The sequence below is a fragment of the Phragmites australis genome, chromosome 10 (assembly GCF_958298935.1).
Source record: "Phragmites australis chromosome 10, lpPhrAust1.1, whole genome shotgun sequence".
In the NCBI taxonomy this organism is placed as follows: domain Eukaryota; kingdom Viridiplantae; phylum Streptophyta; class Magnoliopsida; order Poales; family Poaceae; genus Phragmites; species Phragmites australis.
In genome coordinates this window covers 8,756,106-8,771,109 of record NC_084930.1, presented here as the reverse complement: position 1 = coordinate 8,771,109, position 15,004 = coordinate 8,756,106, and the positions used below count along the sequence as shown (strand labels likewise).

The following is a 15,004-nucleotide window of genomic DNA, read 5'->3' as shown; positions in this document are numbered from 1 at the left end:
GATTCTAGTGGCTACATCCACTAATCATTTTGAAATTATTGCTTTATATGAGGCATCACGTGAATATGTGTGGCTTCGCAAAATGATAAACCACATATAACAGTCATGTGGTATTGGTTCTATTGAACCACCTACCATTATCTATAAAGATAATGCTGTTTGTATTGCTTAGATGTAAACATGTTATATAAAGAGCAATATCATTATGTGTATTACCCCTAAATTATTTTATCCTTATAGGTTACAACAGAGTCGGGGAGATAAATATATTACAAATTAAATCTTGTGATAATCTCATAGATTTATTCACAAAGTCATTATCAACTTTGACATTTTAAAAATATGTTCATGATATTAGTATATGACGACTTCAAGATTTGCAAGAATTAGAGAGAGTATCCTCCTAAATTTAACATATTCATACATCATATTTTACTATTTTTTCTTTATAAATTTTTCTTACAAAGTTTCTAATAAAACGTTTTTAATAAGGAATATCTACACAAGATCATATGTTAAACCTTTTATTTTCCGTATCGAAGTTTTTAAAGAAGGTATATAAGACATATCTATTGTTCTCTAAACTCGCTTATAAATTTTTTTCTTTTATAAGGTTTTCTCATATGAGTTAACAAAGCGATAATAATCAATATATGATGTAACATTTTCTTCTTATTTTTTTCACTGAATTTTAAAGTAATTTTAACAGCATATCACTATTACTCTTTTCGTAAGGTTTTAGAGAAGCTTTCAAAATAAAATATATAAGTACATGGACTGACATCGGTCGAGGGAGTGTGTTAGAAATCAAGTGATCTTCATCTAACTGTCGAATAATTACTTCCAACGGTTGATTGATCAAATAGATGTCTGTTTGAAGAGATCCCTCTCGAATGGATACCTTATCAACATGTATATATTGATACCGAACACCTCATCAATATGTATATATTAATACCAATATTAATAAAGATTAAAAGTTCTAATCATTATTTTATCAACCATTTTATATGACAATTCAAATTACTCTCAACAGTACAGTGCTAACCCGATGGCCCATGCTGATGCGAGCCGTAGTCTCGCATATTTGCCGCTGACTGGACGGGTAGCGGGCTCACAGGTAAACATAGACGTCGCGCTCCAGGTGTCAGAACAGCAGCGCGTGGGCTCCACACCACGCTCCTCGCGGGAAGCCCGGACGCCGCGTCCACCAAAGCCCCCGTACACCGTCACCGTCTCACCATCGTACACCTGCCTTACCCCATCCAACGGCGGAGGGCGCACTCAACCCCATACACCACGTGCACCCACCGTCCTCACCGGCTTCTGAACCACGCGATCCGATCCATCCACGTGGACAGAGCTTGCGATCCAACGGTGGGTGCCCACGAGAGGTTCGTAGACCGAGCGCAGCGAGCTCTCCAACCACTCCTCTGACACGCATCCCACGAACACCACCACTCTTCACGCAGGCGCGCGCATACAAATACACACACCGGCCTCTCCGCCTTCCGCTCGATCTCCCCTCCCCTCCCCTCCCCAAAAGCGGACTGGGGTTTTGTGGTGGGTTGGTAGGGTGGTGGTGGTAGAAGGGGTCACCAAATGGCGGCGTCCAACTGGGGCGGCGGCGGCGGCGCGTGGAACACGGTCTCCGGGCGCCACCTTGCGGGAGCGCCCCCGGGCTCCCGCAAGGTGGCGCTGCAACCTGCTCACCACCGCGGCGGAGGCGAGGGCCCGAACCCGGCGGGGGCGGTGGCGGTGGGCGAGGTCTCCGAGGGGGTGGAGGGGCTCAAGATTGCGGACGGGGAGAGGAGGCTGGACAAGTACGACATCCCTGTGGAGGTGAGCGGGGAGGGCGCGCCGGCGCCGGCAGACGGGTTCGAGGCGGCCGGGCTTTCGGAGGCCGTGCTCCGGAACGTGGCGCGGTGCGGGTACGAGAGCCCCACGCCCGTGCAGCGGTACGCGATGCCGATCGTGATGGCCGGGAGGGACCTCATGGCGTGCGCGCAGACCGGGTCCGGGAAGACGGCCGCGTTCTGCCTCCCCGTGGTGAGCGGGCTCGTGGCGGCGGCGGCGTCGGGAGGGAGCGGAGGCGGGCGACGGGACAGGGGGTCATTCGACCGCGCTGCGAAGCCACGCGCGCTCGTGCTCGCGCCCACCAGAGAGCTTGCAGCGCAGGTAAAGGCTCCAGCTCTTGGCTTTCTCTCTTACATGTTCGTCGATGTTCGTGTGGGGATGCGGCTCCGTGTATTCTCTGGTCAATTCGCTGCGCAGACGAGCACGGCCGTGCGCAAACTCTGTGCTGTCGCGAACTCGTAGATCTTCCTCGTGCGTGCGTGCGTTCCTGCCTGTTCTGCGAGGGCACGGCGCGCGCACACTCGCATTTACTGACTAAAAAATTATTAGCCTCTTCTCGTTGTTGTGCGTATACGGGTGCCCCTTGTGACGCGCTAGCTAGTTCCTCGTTGATGTCTGTCTTTGCTTCGTGCGCGTATTGTTCGGGATCTCGAGCATTCATGCCCATGTTGCGCGTGCCCGGTGTGCGAGGACGCGCCCAATGCGCACGCTACATTTGTGCGAGTTGGTGCCCTCGCAAATAGGGGTTGCACGGTCGCTCTCTGTTTGCTAGATATTTTGCTTCCTTACTCATACGCCGCAGTGCTTGTTTGCCTCGCTTAATTGTTTATGCTAACTGTATCTGTTGGTTAATGATTTTGCTGGAACGTGTTCGTGGAAGAACTTTGTGCAGGGCGTTTTGTGTGCTTTTGCTGTCTTGTGTGTGTGTGTTCCAAACACTTTCATGCCTCTGTTTTCGTATATGAATCGGCAAACATGGGTTGGCATCTGATTTCCATGGAAGACTAAGGTTTCATGTCTGCATGCTTTGCTGCTGCCCTAGATATCAACTGCCTTGTTTTATTATCTATCTAGCATGCTAGAAATAAGTGTTTTGCACACTCAGTACATAGTAGTATTAGTACAATTAGTAGTTGCAATTGCATAAGATTGAAGTTTCTTGTTACCAGAAACTAGCTTCTAATTCCTCTCAGACGCAACAAAATTGTTTTATGTAGTACGTATATTTCTGCTTTGTTTGTTTATGAGCATAACTTTTTTTGAAACAGTTTTCAGACATAAAAACAGATTGTTTGCACTTTTCTGAACAAGTGAAATCAGTTATGTCAGTATATTTTTGTATTTTCTAACTCAGGTTCGAGGTATTATTGACATTTCAATGTGTGGATCAAAATGCCTGTATAGTTACTACTTGCTGAGCCATTTTCTATTGTGCATCATGTTTCTCTGAAATACGTCCATAAAGCACCCCTCAAGTTTTGTAATTCATGAACTGCTTATGTTGAATGCTAAGTATGTGTAAGTCTCTGATTCCAAAATTGGTTTGTTCTTCCTTAAATCAGATTTTGTGTGCATTTGTTCTTGTATCAGCTGTATCATTGGTGTGTGAGTTTACACTCATGAATGGAATAAGTTTTTTTTCCACAACAGCACAAATCAACAGCAATTTGTGCTTGTACGGATTTCAAATTTTGAATGCCGTGCCCGTTACAATACTAGTTTCTTTGGTCCTTTAAATAAGAATTTATGTCAATGAGTGTCTATCTTTATGTTGATATTTGGGTTTGATGATGTCCTTGTTGGTCTTTCATTTGACATACGTTTTTGTGTTACGTTTTGTATGTTTTTCCTATGAGCTTCCTTTTTTTCAAGGGCACGTGGGTCAAAGGAATCTTGCTTGATCCATGTTTATTGATACCTGTGGAGAGAATTTTTTTTTCATATTTTAGATTAATGAGGAGGCCAAGAAGTTTTCTTTCCAAACTGGACTCAGAGTTGTGGTGGCCTATGGCGGAACGCCAATGTATAACCAGGTGATTGCTGCTTTCATTCATGCTTCCATTTTTCCGCACAGCCTTGATGTTTCTTCAGCCATTTGTATGGACTAGTAATTGTCAAGTAGCTCAGATGTTGATGCGATCGAAATGTAGGGGTTGAACAGAGTTCTGGAAATTTTAACTTCCAATATCTTACAGAAGTAATTTCAACTGCAATTACTTGATGCTGTACTCAACAATTAGGATATATGGCATTTGTGGCTACAAAAATGTAGTATAGCTTTTGTAAATGTGTATGTCGCGTTTATATCATCTGTCTTCTTGCAATATTTATCTGAATCCTGTTTTTGCATGCCTGCTGTTTTTAGCTGCGCGATCTAGAGAGAGGTGTCGATATTCTTGTTGCTACTCCTGGACGCCTTGTGGACATGGTTGAAAGATCAAGGATCTCTCTTGAGGTAATTAAGTACCTGGTAATGGATGAGGCTGACAGAATGCTGGATATGGGGTTTGAGCCTCAGATAAGAAAGATAGTTGATATGATGAATATGCCAAAAAAGTCTGTGAGACAAACTATGCTCTTCAGTGCAACATTCCCACCAGAAATACAGGTAAAGAACAATGTTTACGTACTGTGTTTCTAACGTAAAGTAGCAGGAACAATGTAACAGCTTGATATGTTTCATGTTTTCTACTATAGCAACATGCAAGCATGCACACATAGCATTATTCTTATGTTATGGTGATATATTCTACATCTATTTGTTGTTACTGTTAAATTGATATACATTTAACTGATATCAAAATTATTTTACTTTGGGATCCTTTTTTTTTCCAGAGACTGGCTTCTGATTTCTTGTCAAACTATATATTTATCACTGTCGGGAGGGTGGGGTCAAGCACTGACTTGATTGAGCAGAAAATTGAGTTTCTCAATGATGGAGAGAAAAGAGGCTTCCTGCTAGATCTTTTACACAAGCAATATGTTGGTGTGGCTAATAGCAAGGTGCACACTAGTTGTTGCCATCTTGGATTTAAATTGGATTGGTTTGCCATTTCTTGCTTGAAGACTTCTTCTCATGTTAGCTTGCTTGTTTGTCTAGTTGCAGCAACCTCTAACTCTGGTCTTTGTCGAGACGAAGCGGGAAGCTGACTCATTAAGGTATTGGCTATACTCAAAAGGTTTCCCTGCAACAGCGATCCATGGTGACAGGACACAGCAGGTGAGACATTTGTCTATCTCTATAGTAATTGTCTAGCCTGTTCCTGAGTCTGTACACAATTTTAGTCTGAAATATCTGCAATGCGTACACAATTTAACACCACACAGACCAAGAAATGTGTACACAATTTTAGTCTAAAATATCTGCAATGCGTGTACCTTCTGTGGCCTTTCTGCCGAAGCATGCAGTTTCTACTGGACCATCTGTTTTCAGTTTCAGTACATTGATGGCTTCAAACAGTTTTTCTGTCTATGAACACAATATATTCTTTTTTTTTAATGAAAATTTCCTCCACCTAATTTCATGCATTTTGTCACGTTATTTTCCATCTTTTGCTAGTAACTCATGATCTAAGTCTCCTGTTCAATTTATCAATTATCTTGTTAAATGATTAGTAGTGTTTGTATTTGTCGTAACCGTGTCAATTATGACTGTAGATAGCTGTTTTTACTTGGCATGCCCCTTCTTTGATCCTTACTTGTCCATGAACCAAATGTTTCCTTGTTACCATGGTATAGTAGGGTACATGACACTGTTGATGCTTTCAGCACAGCTGTTTAATCAGTTGCTACCAGTAAATGTTTTCGGCATTTGTTTATGTTATTTTGCTATAGATTAATTTGTTTTTGCATCCCATTTTAAAGGAGAGGGAGAGTGCTCTGAGATCCTTCAAGAGTGGTGCCACTCCGATCATGGTCGCCACTGATGTAGCCTCAAGGGGTCTGGACGTCCCGAATGTGGCTCATGTGATCAACTACGACCTCCCAAAGAGCATAGAGGACTACGTCCACAGGATCGGAAGAACAGGGAGAGCCGGAAAGGCGGGGACCGCCACTGCCTTCTTCACCGAGTCCAACTACCCCCTGGCGAAGGGCCTGCTAGAGCTGATGACCGAGGCGAAGCGGGATGTGCCCAAATGGTTAGTGGAGTACGCGGACAGGCCGTGCTACAGCGGATCAAGCTACAGTGGAAGAGGCCGTAGGTCCAGTGGCGGCCGCAGGTATGGCGACAGAGACTATCGCCGCAGCAGTGACTACGCTGATGGTGGCGGCTACTCTGGCAACGGCGGTGGCTACTCTCGCGGCGGCGGCGGCTACTCTCGCGGTGGCGGCGGCGGCGGCAGCTCCTACGGAGAAGATGCTCCTCCACAGTACTATCCGTCGTACGCCATGGGCACCACTGACATCAGCGCCTCTGGCTGGGACTAGCCAGCGCGCGAGTACGCATCCTCAGTGCACATACCTTATAGATATATAGCCCTGCTAAAATGCTAAATACGTAGGCTCGTCTGAATTAACTCGGTCTTCGCTGGTCCTTTTGCTTTGCCGGTCATGCTTTGTCCTGTGACATACATTACCAAGGTGGTGGTGCACAGCGGCAAGTGGCAGACGTTTCAAGTTGGGTGTTTGGGTTTTGCATGGGTTTGGCGGTGATGTTGCGACGAAGGGAACCCACTTGGTGATTAAACTCGAAGGTTATATGCGTTATTACTCTGGTCTGTAAGGGGAGTGTGACACTGCTGTATTGCTCTGCACGGGTGGTTAAGAAAGACTCTTTTAAGTACTTGCTGATGTTGCATCTGAACTCTTGGATGTGCAGACGGGCAATCCCGAGTTGGCTCGCGTGTGGTCTGAATGCGTAGTTATGCATATTGCAACTAGGATTGCAATGTGAAGTAACGTGAAGTAGGGAGATAACAAATGATTCGAACTCTTATTATTGATTTAGGGGTGTTTATATATTTATATATATTGAATCGATACTATGAAAGAATATGTTTATTAGAAAGATATTGATAAATTGATTATATAGACAAACACCTAAATGGTGTCTTGCGGTTATTTTTGATAAATTAATCACATGATTAAACATCTAAATGATGTCTTTTTACAGGAGGTGGTTATTTTACAACATTTCTTTTTATCAATTTGGTCATCCGTACACGTAAAAAATTCTTCTAAAATTCTTGTGAGAAAAATTTAAGAATAAATATAATATGGTGATATGTTGTTAAAACTCTTATAAAATCTAATAGAAAAATAAGGATAAAATGATATGTCATATGTTTAATGTCTCTATGTAAATTTGTATAAGAAAATCTTAAAAGAGAAATCTATAAGTGAGTTTGGAGAATAATACATGGATTAAATATGTCTTTGATATTTTAAAAAGAAATTGGTAGGAAAAATAAAAGATATGACATATTTTTTTTTTAGATATTGAACTCATATAAAGAAAAATAGTATAATATAATATATGAATCTCTTAAAATTAAGAGGAGACTTTCTCTGATCCTATAAATCTTGAAGTCGTTGTATATCAATATTATAAATATATTAGAATATTCAAGTTAGTAAGGATTTTTTTATAAATAAATCTGTGATCTTATCGTAAGATTTAGTTTGTAAGGTATTTATCTCTCTATTGTAACTTATGAGGATAAAATAATTTAGAGGTAATATACTTATTAATATTTCTCTTTATGGAACTTGTTTTCATCTAAGCAATATAAGTAGCATTATTTTGTAGATAATAGTGGGCAATTTAATAGAATCAATACTAAATAATTGTTGTGTGGTTTATCATTCTGCGAAGCTATACATATGTATATGATTTTTAGAATGATAGGTGGAAGTAGTCATTGGAATATATTTTGATGACTTTTATGAGAATGTTATATCACCGTAAAATTAGTCTGTGATATGATGTTATGGGGATTAGTTATATAGCCAAAATCTGGATATCTCACTATAGTCACATTTTGAATTTTCTTGATAGAATAAACCTAAATCTTTGATGCTATAAAGATATATATGGATATTCTCTTTGATTTTTGTCTAATAGCATTGTTAGAGCTGCGCTATTTAAGTTAGTAAGTTATCTGTAAATGTAATATAAGACTTGTTACGATTTACAAGATATATAAACGTTTTGATGACACTAAGATGTAGAATTTTAGGTTCAATATTCTTTTATCGTCAATCGAAGTTATGAATGGTTCTTGATTCATATTTAGAGATTGAATGACTATAAGTGTTTCGATAGACATGATTATCTATTAATCATTTGAATATTAATGGACTGATAGATAAATATTCCTAGAAGAATATACTTAAGTTATAGACTTAAGTGAAATTTGGTTTTATTTAAATTATTCATCACAAATTTCGTCTTAAAATGATTACATACTTTGTCGTCTGTGGTTTGGAGATGATATAAGATCCAATTAGGATTTTATTATGAACATATATATGCAATCATCATAGTTGGAGTAATACTTCTGTGGAAATAACTCATTTAGTTAGTTGTAGCATAATCAATTTAATTTTTTGAAGTCATTTAGTAACTTAAGTTGTACATAATATATATTACGATTTGTATTTAGATTCTGAATACAAAGTCCATTACGGATTTATATGTCCAAATCTATCCAATTCATTTGATTTGTCAATGATATTGAATATGAGAATATAATTTTTACACATATCATAGGGCATGTAGCATTGTAATGGATGTCGAGTCTCTGCGTGAACCCTTGTGCTATAAGCTTTGCTATTTCACCATCTTATGGAACGTAAATACATTTTGTTTCCATAGGGAATATATTGTGTTGTTGAGCGAAAATAATTCTTTTTAATCACCACATTTGTGTTGACCAAATTTGAGTATTGAAACACTATACCTATGACTTTTGGTTTGGATCCAGTTGAAGGTGTACGGTAATTGTTTTAGATAAATATATGTCGATAAATTATAGTCTTTGTAATGATTGATTCTATAAAATTAATATAGTTTGTAGAAATATTATTCTGTTTAACTCCATGTATTTTTCAAAACAATAGAGTTAGGTTATTCTAATGACCTAGCACCTGAATTTATGTGTACATTTATACTGGGTATTTGGATGCTGAATATCTATATGCTTTAGATGGTGAATATCTATAAAGTATCTATCAACTTGATGTTGATTTGTATTTATTATCTTGGAGGATGTTCTCATGCTGTTTTTGAGAATGTTTGCAAGAACTTGTGTCCCTTGTAATCATACTTCTATCTTATTTTAGTTTGGGAGTTGAGTGATTTTGTTAGGTACATCTACTTTTTCTGTCACATTAATAGCGAGAATCAGATTTAATGACATATTTATGACGAGTATTATATATGACAGATTATTTGTAATATGTTATAAATACAAGATGTTCTGAATAAGAGTTCGGATCTCTGTTAAGTGGATATGAGAACTGAATATGAATATATATGATGTTGTCTTCTAATTCCTAGCATTCTTTATGGTATTAATTTTCCTCTAATGTTAGGAATTATCCTTAAGATTTTATGAGTATACGAACAATGAATATATCCAATGTGAGGGACTTGACGTATTATATGATTGACGGATAATTATACCTCATATGGATTCCTAATGTCTTTTGATGTATGTTGTAGGGTGGTGATAACGATACGTGTATAATGTAACCAATTCGCAGATAGGAAATACTTGGTTGAGGTCAAATTTTTACGTACTAATTGCAACGGAGGGAGCTGTATGATTGCAATAGGATGAATTTAGTTTAATGATGCGGTGTGTAAAGCCGCATGTTACCAACAAGATGTTAGAAAATTGTAATTCTATGATTTGTCATGCAAATGATTTGATTCTCTTGATGAGAGATTCTGCTATACCATTATGAATATGGATATAAGATATTTAATATTATAGTGGCCAAAAGCAAACTATTCCATGTAAATAGATTTGATTCTACGTCTAGGATTATTTTCTCTAATTTTGACAATTAGGACAATGAGTTTGGCATTAGTTTGGTATGTATAAGGAACACATATGAGATAAGATACATCGATCAATATTATAGAGTATCTAGATGTTACATAAAATTGCTGAATAGAGCAACATATATATTCTTGAATGTGTTCAAGAAATTGGGTGGTACATTATGAATTTTAAGATAAGAGAGCTTTAAAATTAAATTTCCTATGACATATACGGTGCATACAAATCTAAAGATTTGGGAATTAATGCTGTGATCCATAGAATTATTAAAAAAAATTCTCATCATCTCTAAGGTAGAAGGACCAAGACAATCATGCTAAATCTTGATTTGATTAAGATAGAAAAATTATTTTATACACAATATATGGTACGAGTTTGATGTATGTATAGTACAATCAAGATGGTATATAGGGAAGCTAGTCATATCCATTATTTTGATTAAGAGGAGAAATTCTTCTTTGTTGTCATCACGGGTTTCAATATGGAAATTATTCTGATAAATATCTCTATAACTTAGTATGGTATGAGTTGAATCGGGATATAATAGAGCATCATCGATTATGACTTATGTACCCATAGCGAGAATAATTATAGCATGAATAGAGCCAACAATCATTGCATCGCATTCAACAATTGTCAAAATATTTTCTTGTCTCTTAGTAAGAGTTTGAAAATATTTTATTTTACTAAGTATAGACTTTGTGATGTAACTATCCACAAGGCACATTTTCTCCTCCATCAGATTGACTCCCGTATAAATCCATATATAGAAATGAAGATTCTAATATAAAAAATTTATCAGATATATAGAATACATACAAACTTTATGTAGTATCATAGTGCTGATACAATATTATGTTATACAATATATAATGGTGATAATAATATATTTATTACAACAACTGATAGACGTAGATAAGCTAATATCTAGAGAGTTGGGAGACTAGTTAAAGTCTCCAAACATGTCATTCAAAGCATATTCTACGAACATGTTCTCTGTGTTCATAGGGTCTTCTGGCTGCTAGAGGGTCTGCTTGTTACTTAGTTCTTGTAAAACTTATTGTAAACAACTAACCTCTTTGGTGGTGTTAGTTTGAAGATTGAAGTGTCCTTTAGATCTTTGCTCTTGAGCATGTCGATTATGTCTCATTAATTGTAAATACAGATCAATTAAATATCTCGAGGTGTAGCATTTCTTAGTAGAGTGCATGTAGCATCCACACTTGCGACAAACATTAGATTTGTTAAGTTTGGGTTTAGAAATGTCTTTCCCTTGTTCCGGTGCATGTGGCTTCTGCTATGTCTTTCCCTTGTTCCGGTACACGTGGCTTCTGCTTCTTATTGCGTCTACGTTTACCTTTAAAGTTTGTTGGTTGGCGTCTAAAAGAGCCATCGAATTTGTCGTTATTTTGGACATTAGTATGTATTTCAGGTAAAGGAGCAGTCTATTAGGAGCTGATGATGATTCCTTAAAAAATGTTCATCAAGTTTTTTTCCTCTGAAGTAATACATATATTAAGTCAAAATATACTTGGTATTCTATTGCATAGTATTGTTACTGTAAGATCCTATCAACAGAAAGTATAGTAGCTAAAGTTTTCTATATCTTTTCTGCATCTGAAGGTTCTTTTTTGCAAAAACGCAATTTGGAACATATTTTATGAAAAACATGATTGTAATCTCCGACGGATTTGAAATCCTAGAGTCGGAGATGTGTCCATTCATGACTTGCATCTGGCAGAACGATTGCCTTCTGTTGTTCATATTTTATTTTGAGAGCTAGCCAAAGAGTACTTGAATTTTCTTCTATCAGATACTCGGATTTGAGATCTACATAAATATAGTGCCTTATTAAGTATAAAGCTCTATATTTAACTTGATCTGTTAGCGGTGGGTCTCCCTCTTGAGGAGGTTGGAGTGCCGCTTCAATTCCACGGGACGCAAGGCTGACCTTGATGTCCATTACCTATGTTGGGTAGTTGTGACTGTTGAGTACGCGTGCATCAAACTCTTTGTCGGTCATCTTGATCTATATGTATTTAAACCATAGATTTGATTGATTTACTATAGGTAAATTAAAAATTATCATGGTAATGTTGTGAAATCAAGTGGAGGCTTGAATTACGTAGTGTAGACATCAAATTATGTAGCTAACACATTAAAGATAATCACCAAATATGGTGTAGATCTCGCAATAATATGAGGTGTAATCTGACATTTGTCAGTAGGTCCATATGTTCCTAGTACCCTATGTTGTGCTAATTAGAATATTTGGAAGAACACATTGAAGATAGTCATTTAGTCAAGATGACAAAATGTAGATCTCATAATAATGATGGATAATCTACAAATATACAGTAGATGCCATAATTACATTACCTTATATTTCACAAATATTTAATTGAGGTAATCACTTAATTGGATTTTACAATTTAACTATTCTTGAATTAAGAACTATTGGACATAAAAGCTCTTTGTCCTTAATTAAGGTGAATTAATATTGAATTTTGCAAGAAAATAATTCTCAATTGCAAAATTAATACGGTTGTAAACAAAATAGTATGTTATAGGGATTGCATGAAGCAAATATATTAAACATTACATAATATTCCATAAAAACAAGATCTGAAATGTTAAATTATAACAGTAAAGTTATTAGATGTAATTACAATAAACTTCAGGGTCCTAAACCTAATAAGTTCTTAATATACAGTACTGTTTGTTGGATCATTTTACAATTTCATAGAAATTTAGGGTCTCATTGTAAAATGGCCTTAGGACACAATTACTGGCCTGTGGGCCAAGTCAACTTGGGTTGAATTCTATTCAGAATTTGGGCCCATAAGCCCATGCGAGTGTATGCGCTAGCTGAGGCAGACTGAGCCAACCTAGGCCAGATCTCAAGCGACCTTTGGGCCCATGAAGGTAGGTGCAAGGAAAACGCGAGTGGACGGCAGGCCGCAGCTTGGGCCTGGGCCTTGGCGGCATTACAGCCAGCCCAGGTCAGGTGCACGTGTCCAGCCACATAAAAGAGGCACTGGGCAACAGTCAGGGTTAAGGTTTTGCTCCGCCCGTGGTGTCTCGCTCGCCTGCGCCATCGTGTAGTTGTGCCGCCATCGCAGTTGCATAGCCGCATCGTCGTGTAGCTGTTCTGTAGTCACCGCTTTACCGCTTTGAAGCGCCACCGCCATTTTGCCGTTGTGCGTCGAAGTGCAACCGCCGGAGTGCCACAACTTGAAGAGATTCGAGCGAATCTGTCAAGGATGGGCGCCAAAGCAATACCGGTGGGCACCGTTGTCCTCTCCATGGGTGTTCTGTGTCACCGAAGGAAGGAGGAGGGTGGCCTCCTCGGTTGAGGAGATCAAAGGGCGGCGCATAAGGCCAGAGTGCCTATTGGTCGCCTCGATTGCCGTTCAACGAAGGACGTAAGGAGATGATGGCTCTTTGGCGATCATCGACGATGTCATGGGGGCAGTGAAGCCAGGTGGAGGGATCCCAGAGCAGGGGCCTGCTTCGGGGCCAAAACCCGCTGACCTGTCGTTGCTGAAGGCGATGGTCCTGCTATTGTGCAGGCACACCACCGTGGAGACGATGCGCCTGGGGCAGCTTGGCCCGATTGGTGGAGACGCAACATTCAGTGGTGTCGAGGAGGGGAGCCTCGGCGTGATGGTAGCCACTGATGGAGGTGTTAGCCTGGCTGTGCATATGGTTGGACTCCAGGTGAATGACGTGAGGCCATGGGTGGGGCACCAACCATGGGTGCACAAAAGCGTCCGAGGGTGGATGACGACGCCATCGTCTGTCGTGGTCTGTGAGCAGCTTGGTTCAGTGCCATTCACGCTGACATGAGGACGACGAATGGGGCGAGGACCACAACGATGACGTCCCTGGAAGAAGCGTCTGCGACCGTGGTTAAAGCAGCGTCCACGACGTCTGCGACCAAGGAGGAAGTGATGACCATGGTGTCCTCTGCCATGGTGGAAGTGGTGCCTACGGTGGCCACGTCCCTGGGCGAACGGAAGACCCCGACAATGGTGCATCCAGCACGGATGGTGATGGTGTCCATGGTGCAGATCGTGAAGAAGAGCAGCGGCAATCGAAGATAAGTTCCTTCTTGCCATTGCTGCTCACCATCCGACGGATCTTCTTCTTTCTTCTGTTCTTGATCGAACTCGGTAGAGCGCGTGTTTGATAACGCTTTACAGCTAGGATTGCAATGTAAATTAGAGAGACAACAAATGATTCAAAATCTTGTTATTGATTCATAGGGTGTTTATATATTTATACATGTTGAATAGATATGATGAAATAATATGTTTATTAGGAAGACATCCTTTTCTAATAGACATAACTCTTAGTAGTTGATAAATTAATCAAATGGTTAAAAACTTTACTTTTCATTGTTTGAGCGTTGCATGCTCAACAAGCACCGTCAGTGAGGCCTTGCTGAAGCAACCAAGGAGCAATGCCTTCATACAGCACGGCGCAACTCGTTAGTCTCTCTACAAGTCATCTATCTGCTGATCTGCAGCACCAACAGCAGACAACGTGCCAGGGACGGCGGCAGTGAACCATGACCCATGTAACGGAAAATAATAAGAGATGCCATAGTTGTGACGAAAGTACTAAAACAAGACCACGACCCGTATAACGTATTGCAGTAGAATTAGAGTGACCCAGATAAAAAGTAGGGCACAGAGAATGATTGTCTGTATTATTGATGAACAGTTATCTACAATATACTAGTCACGTGTCTATGTGTTGCAACAGAAACTCATATACAACATGAAACAATTATAGTTTGTACACTAACCATTGTCTGGAGCACATGAATTCGCAATAATAAAACTTATGAAACATTCCAACATTTTATTAAAATGTAGCAAACATCTAGCAATTATTCAACAAGTCATCTCTCCAAAACTAAGGGTTTGTTTAATTCGGCTTTTTCTGAGTTTATGCTTCTTAGAAATCATAAGCTGAAGCAAATAGTTCAGCTGTGAAGGTAGCTTTTGGAAAGCTGAAAAGTTGATTTTTTTAAAAATAAACTAAAAGCTGAAAAATTGGTTTAGAGTAACTTTCTTAGTTTTTGATGTATCGAGAAGTTAAAAATTTATTGTAAAAATTAATAGCAAAAA

At 39.4% G+C, this 15,004-nt stretch overlaps 1 protein-coding gene across 2 annotated transcripts; it reads left to right on the top strand.

Moving 5' to 3' along the window:
• The first annotated feature begins 1,545 nt into the window (after positions 1–1,545).
• LOC133930393 (DEAD-box ATP-dependent RNA helicase 52A-like) lies at positions 1,546–6,640 on the top strand. Of its 2 annotated transcripts, none has more exons than XM_062377030.1 (6): positions 1,546–2,178; positions 3,807–3,890; positions 4,223–4,465; positions 4,693–4,860; positions 4,964–5,077; positions 5,722–6,640. In XM_062377030.1, exons 1-6 carry the CDS (start codon positions 1,603–1,605, stop codon positions 6,283–6,285), a joined length of 1,749 nt encoding a protein of 582 aa, XP_062233014.1. In that variant the 5' UTR covers positions 1,546–1,602; the 3' UTR covers positions 6,286–6,640. The 2 variants fall into 2 exon arrangements, with proteins under 2 accessions (XP_062233014.1, XP_062233013.1); XM_062377029.1 differs by having other exon boundaries at positions 4,958–5,077.
• Positions 6,641–15,004: the final 8,364 nt, after the last annotated feature.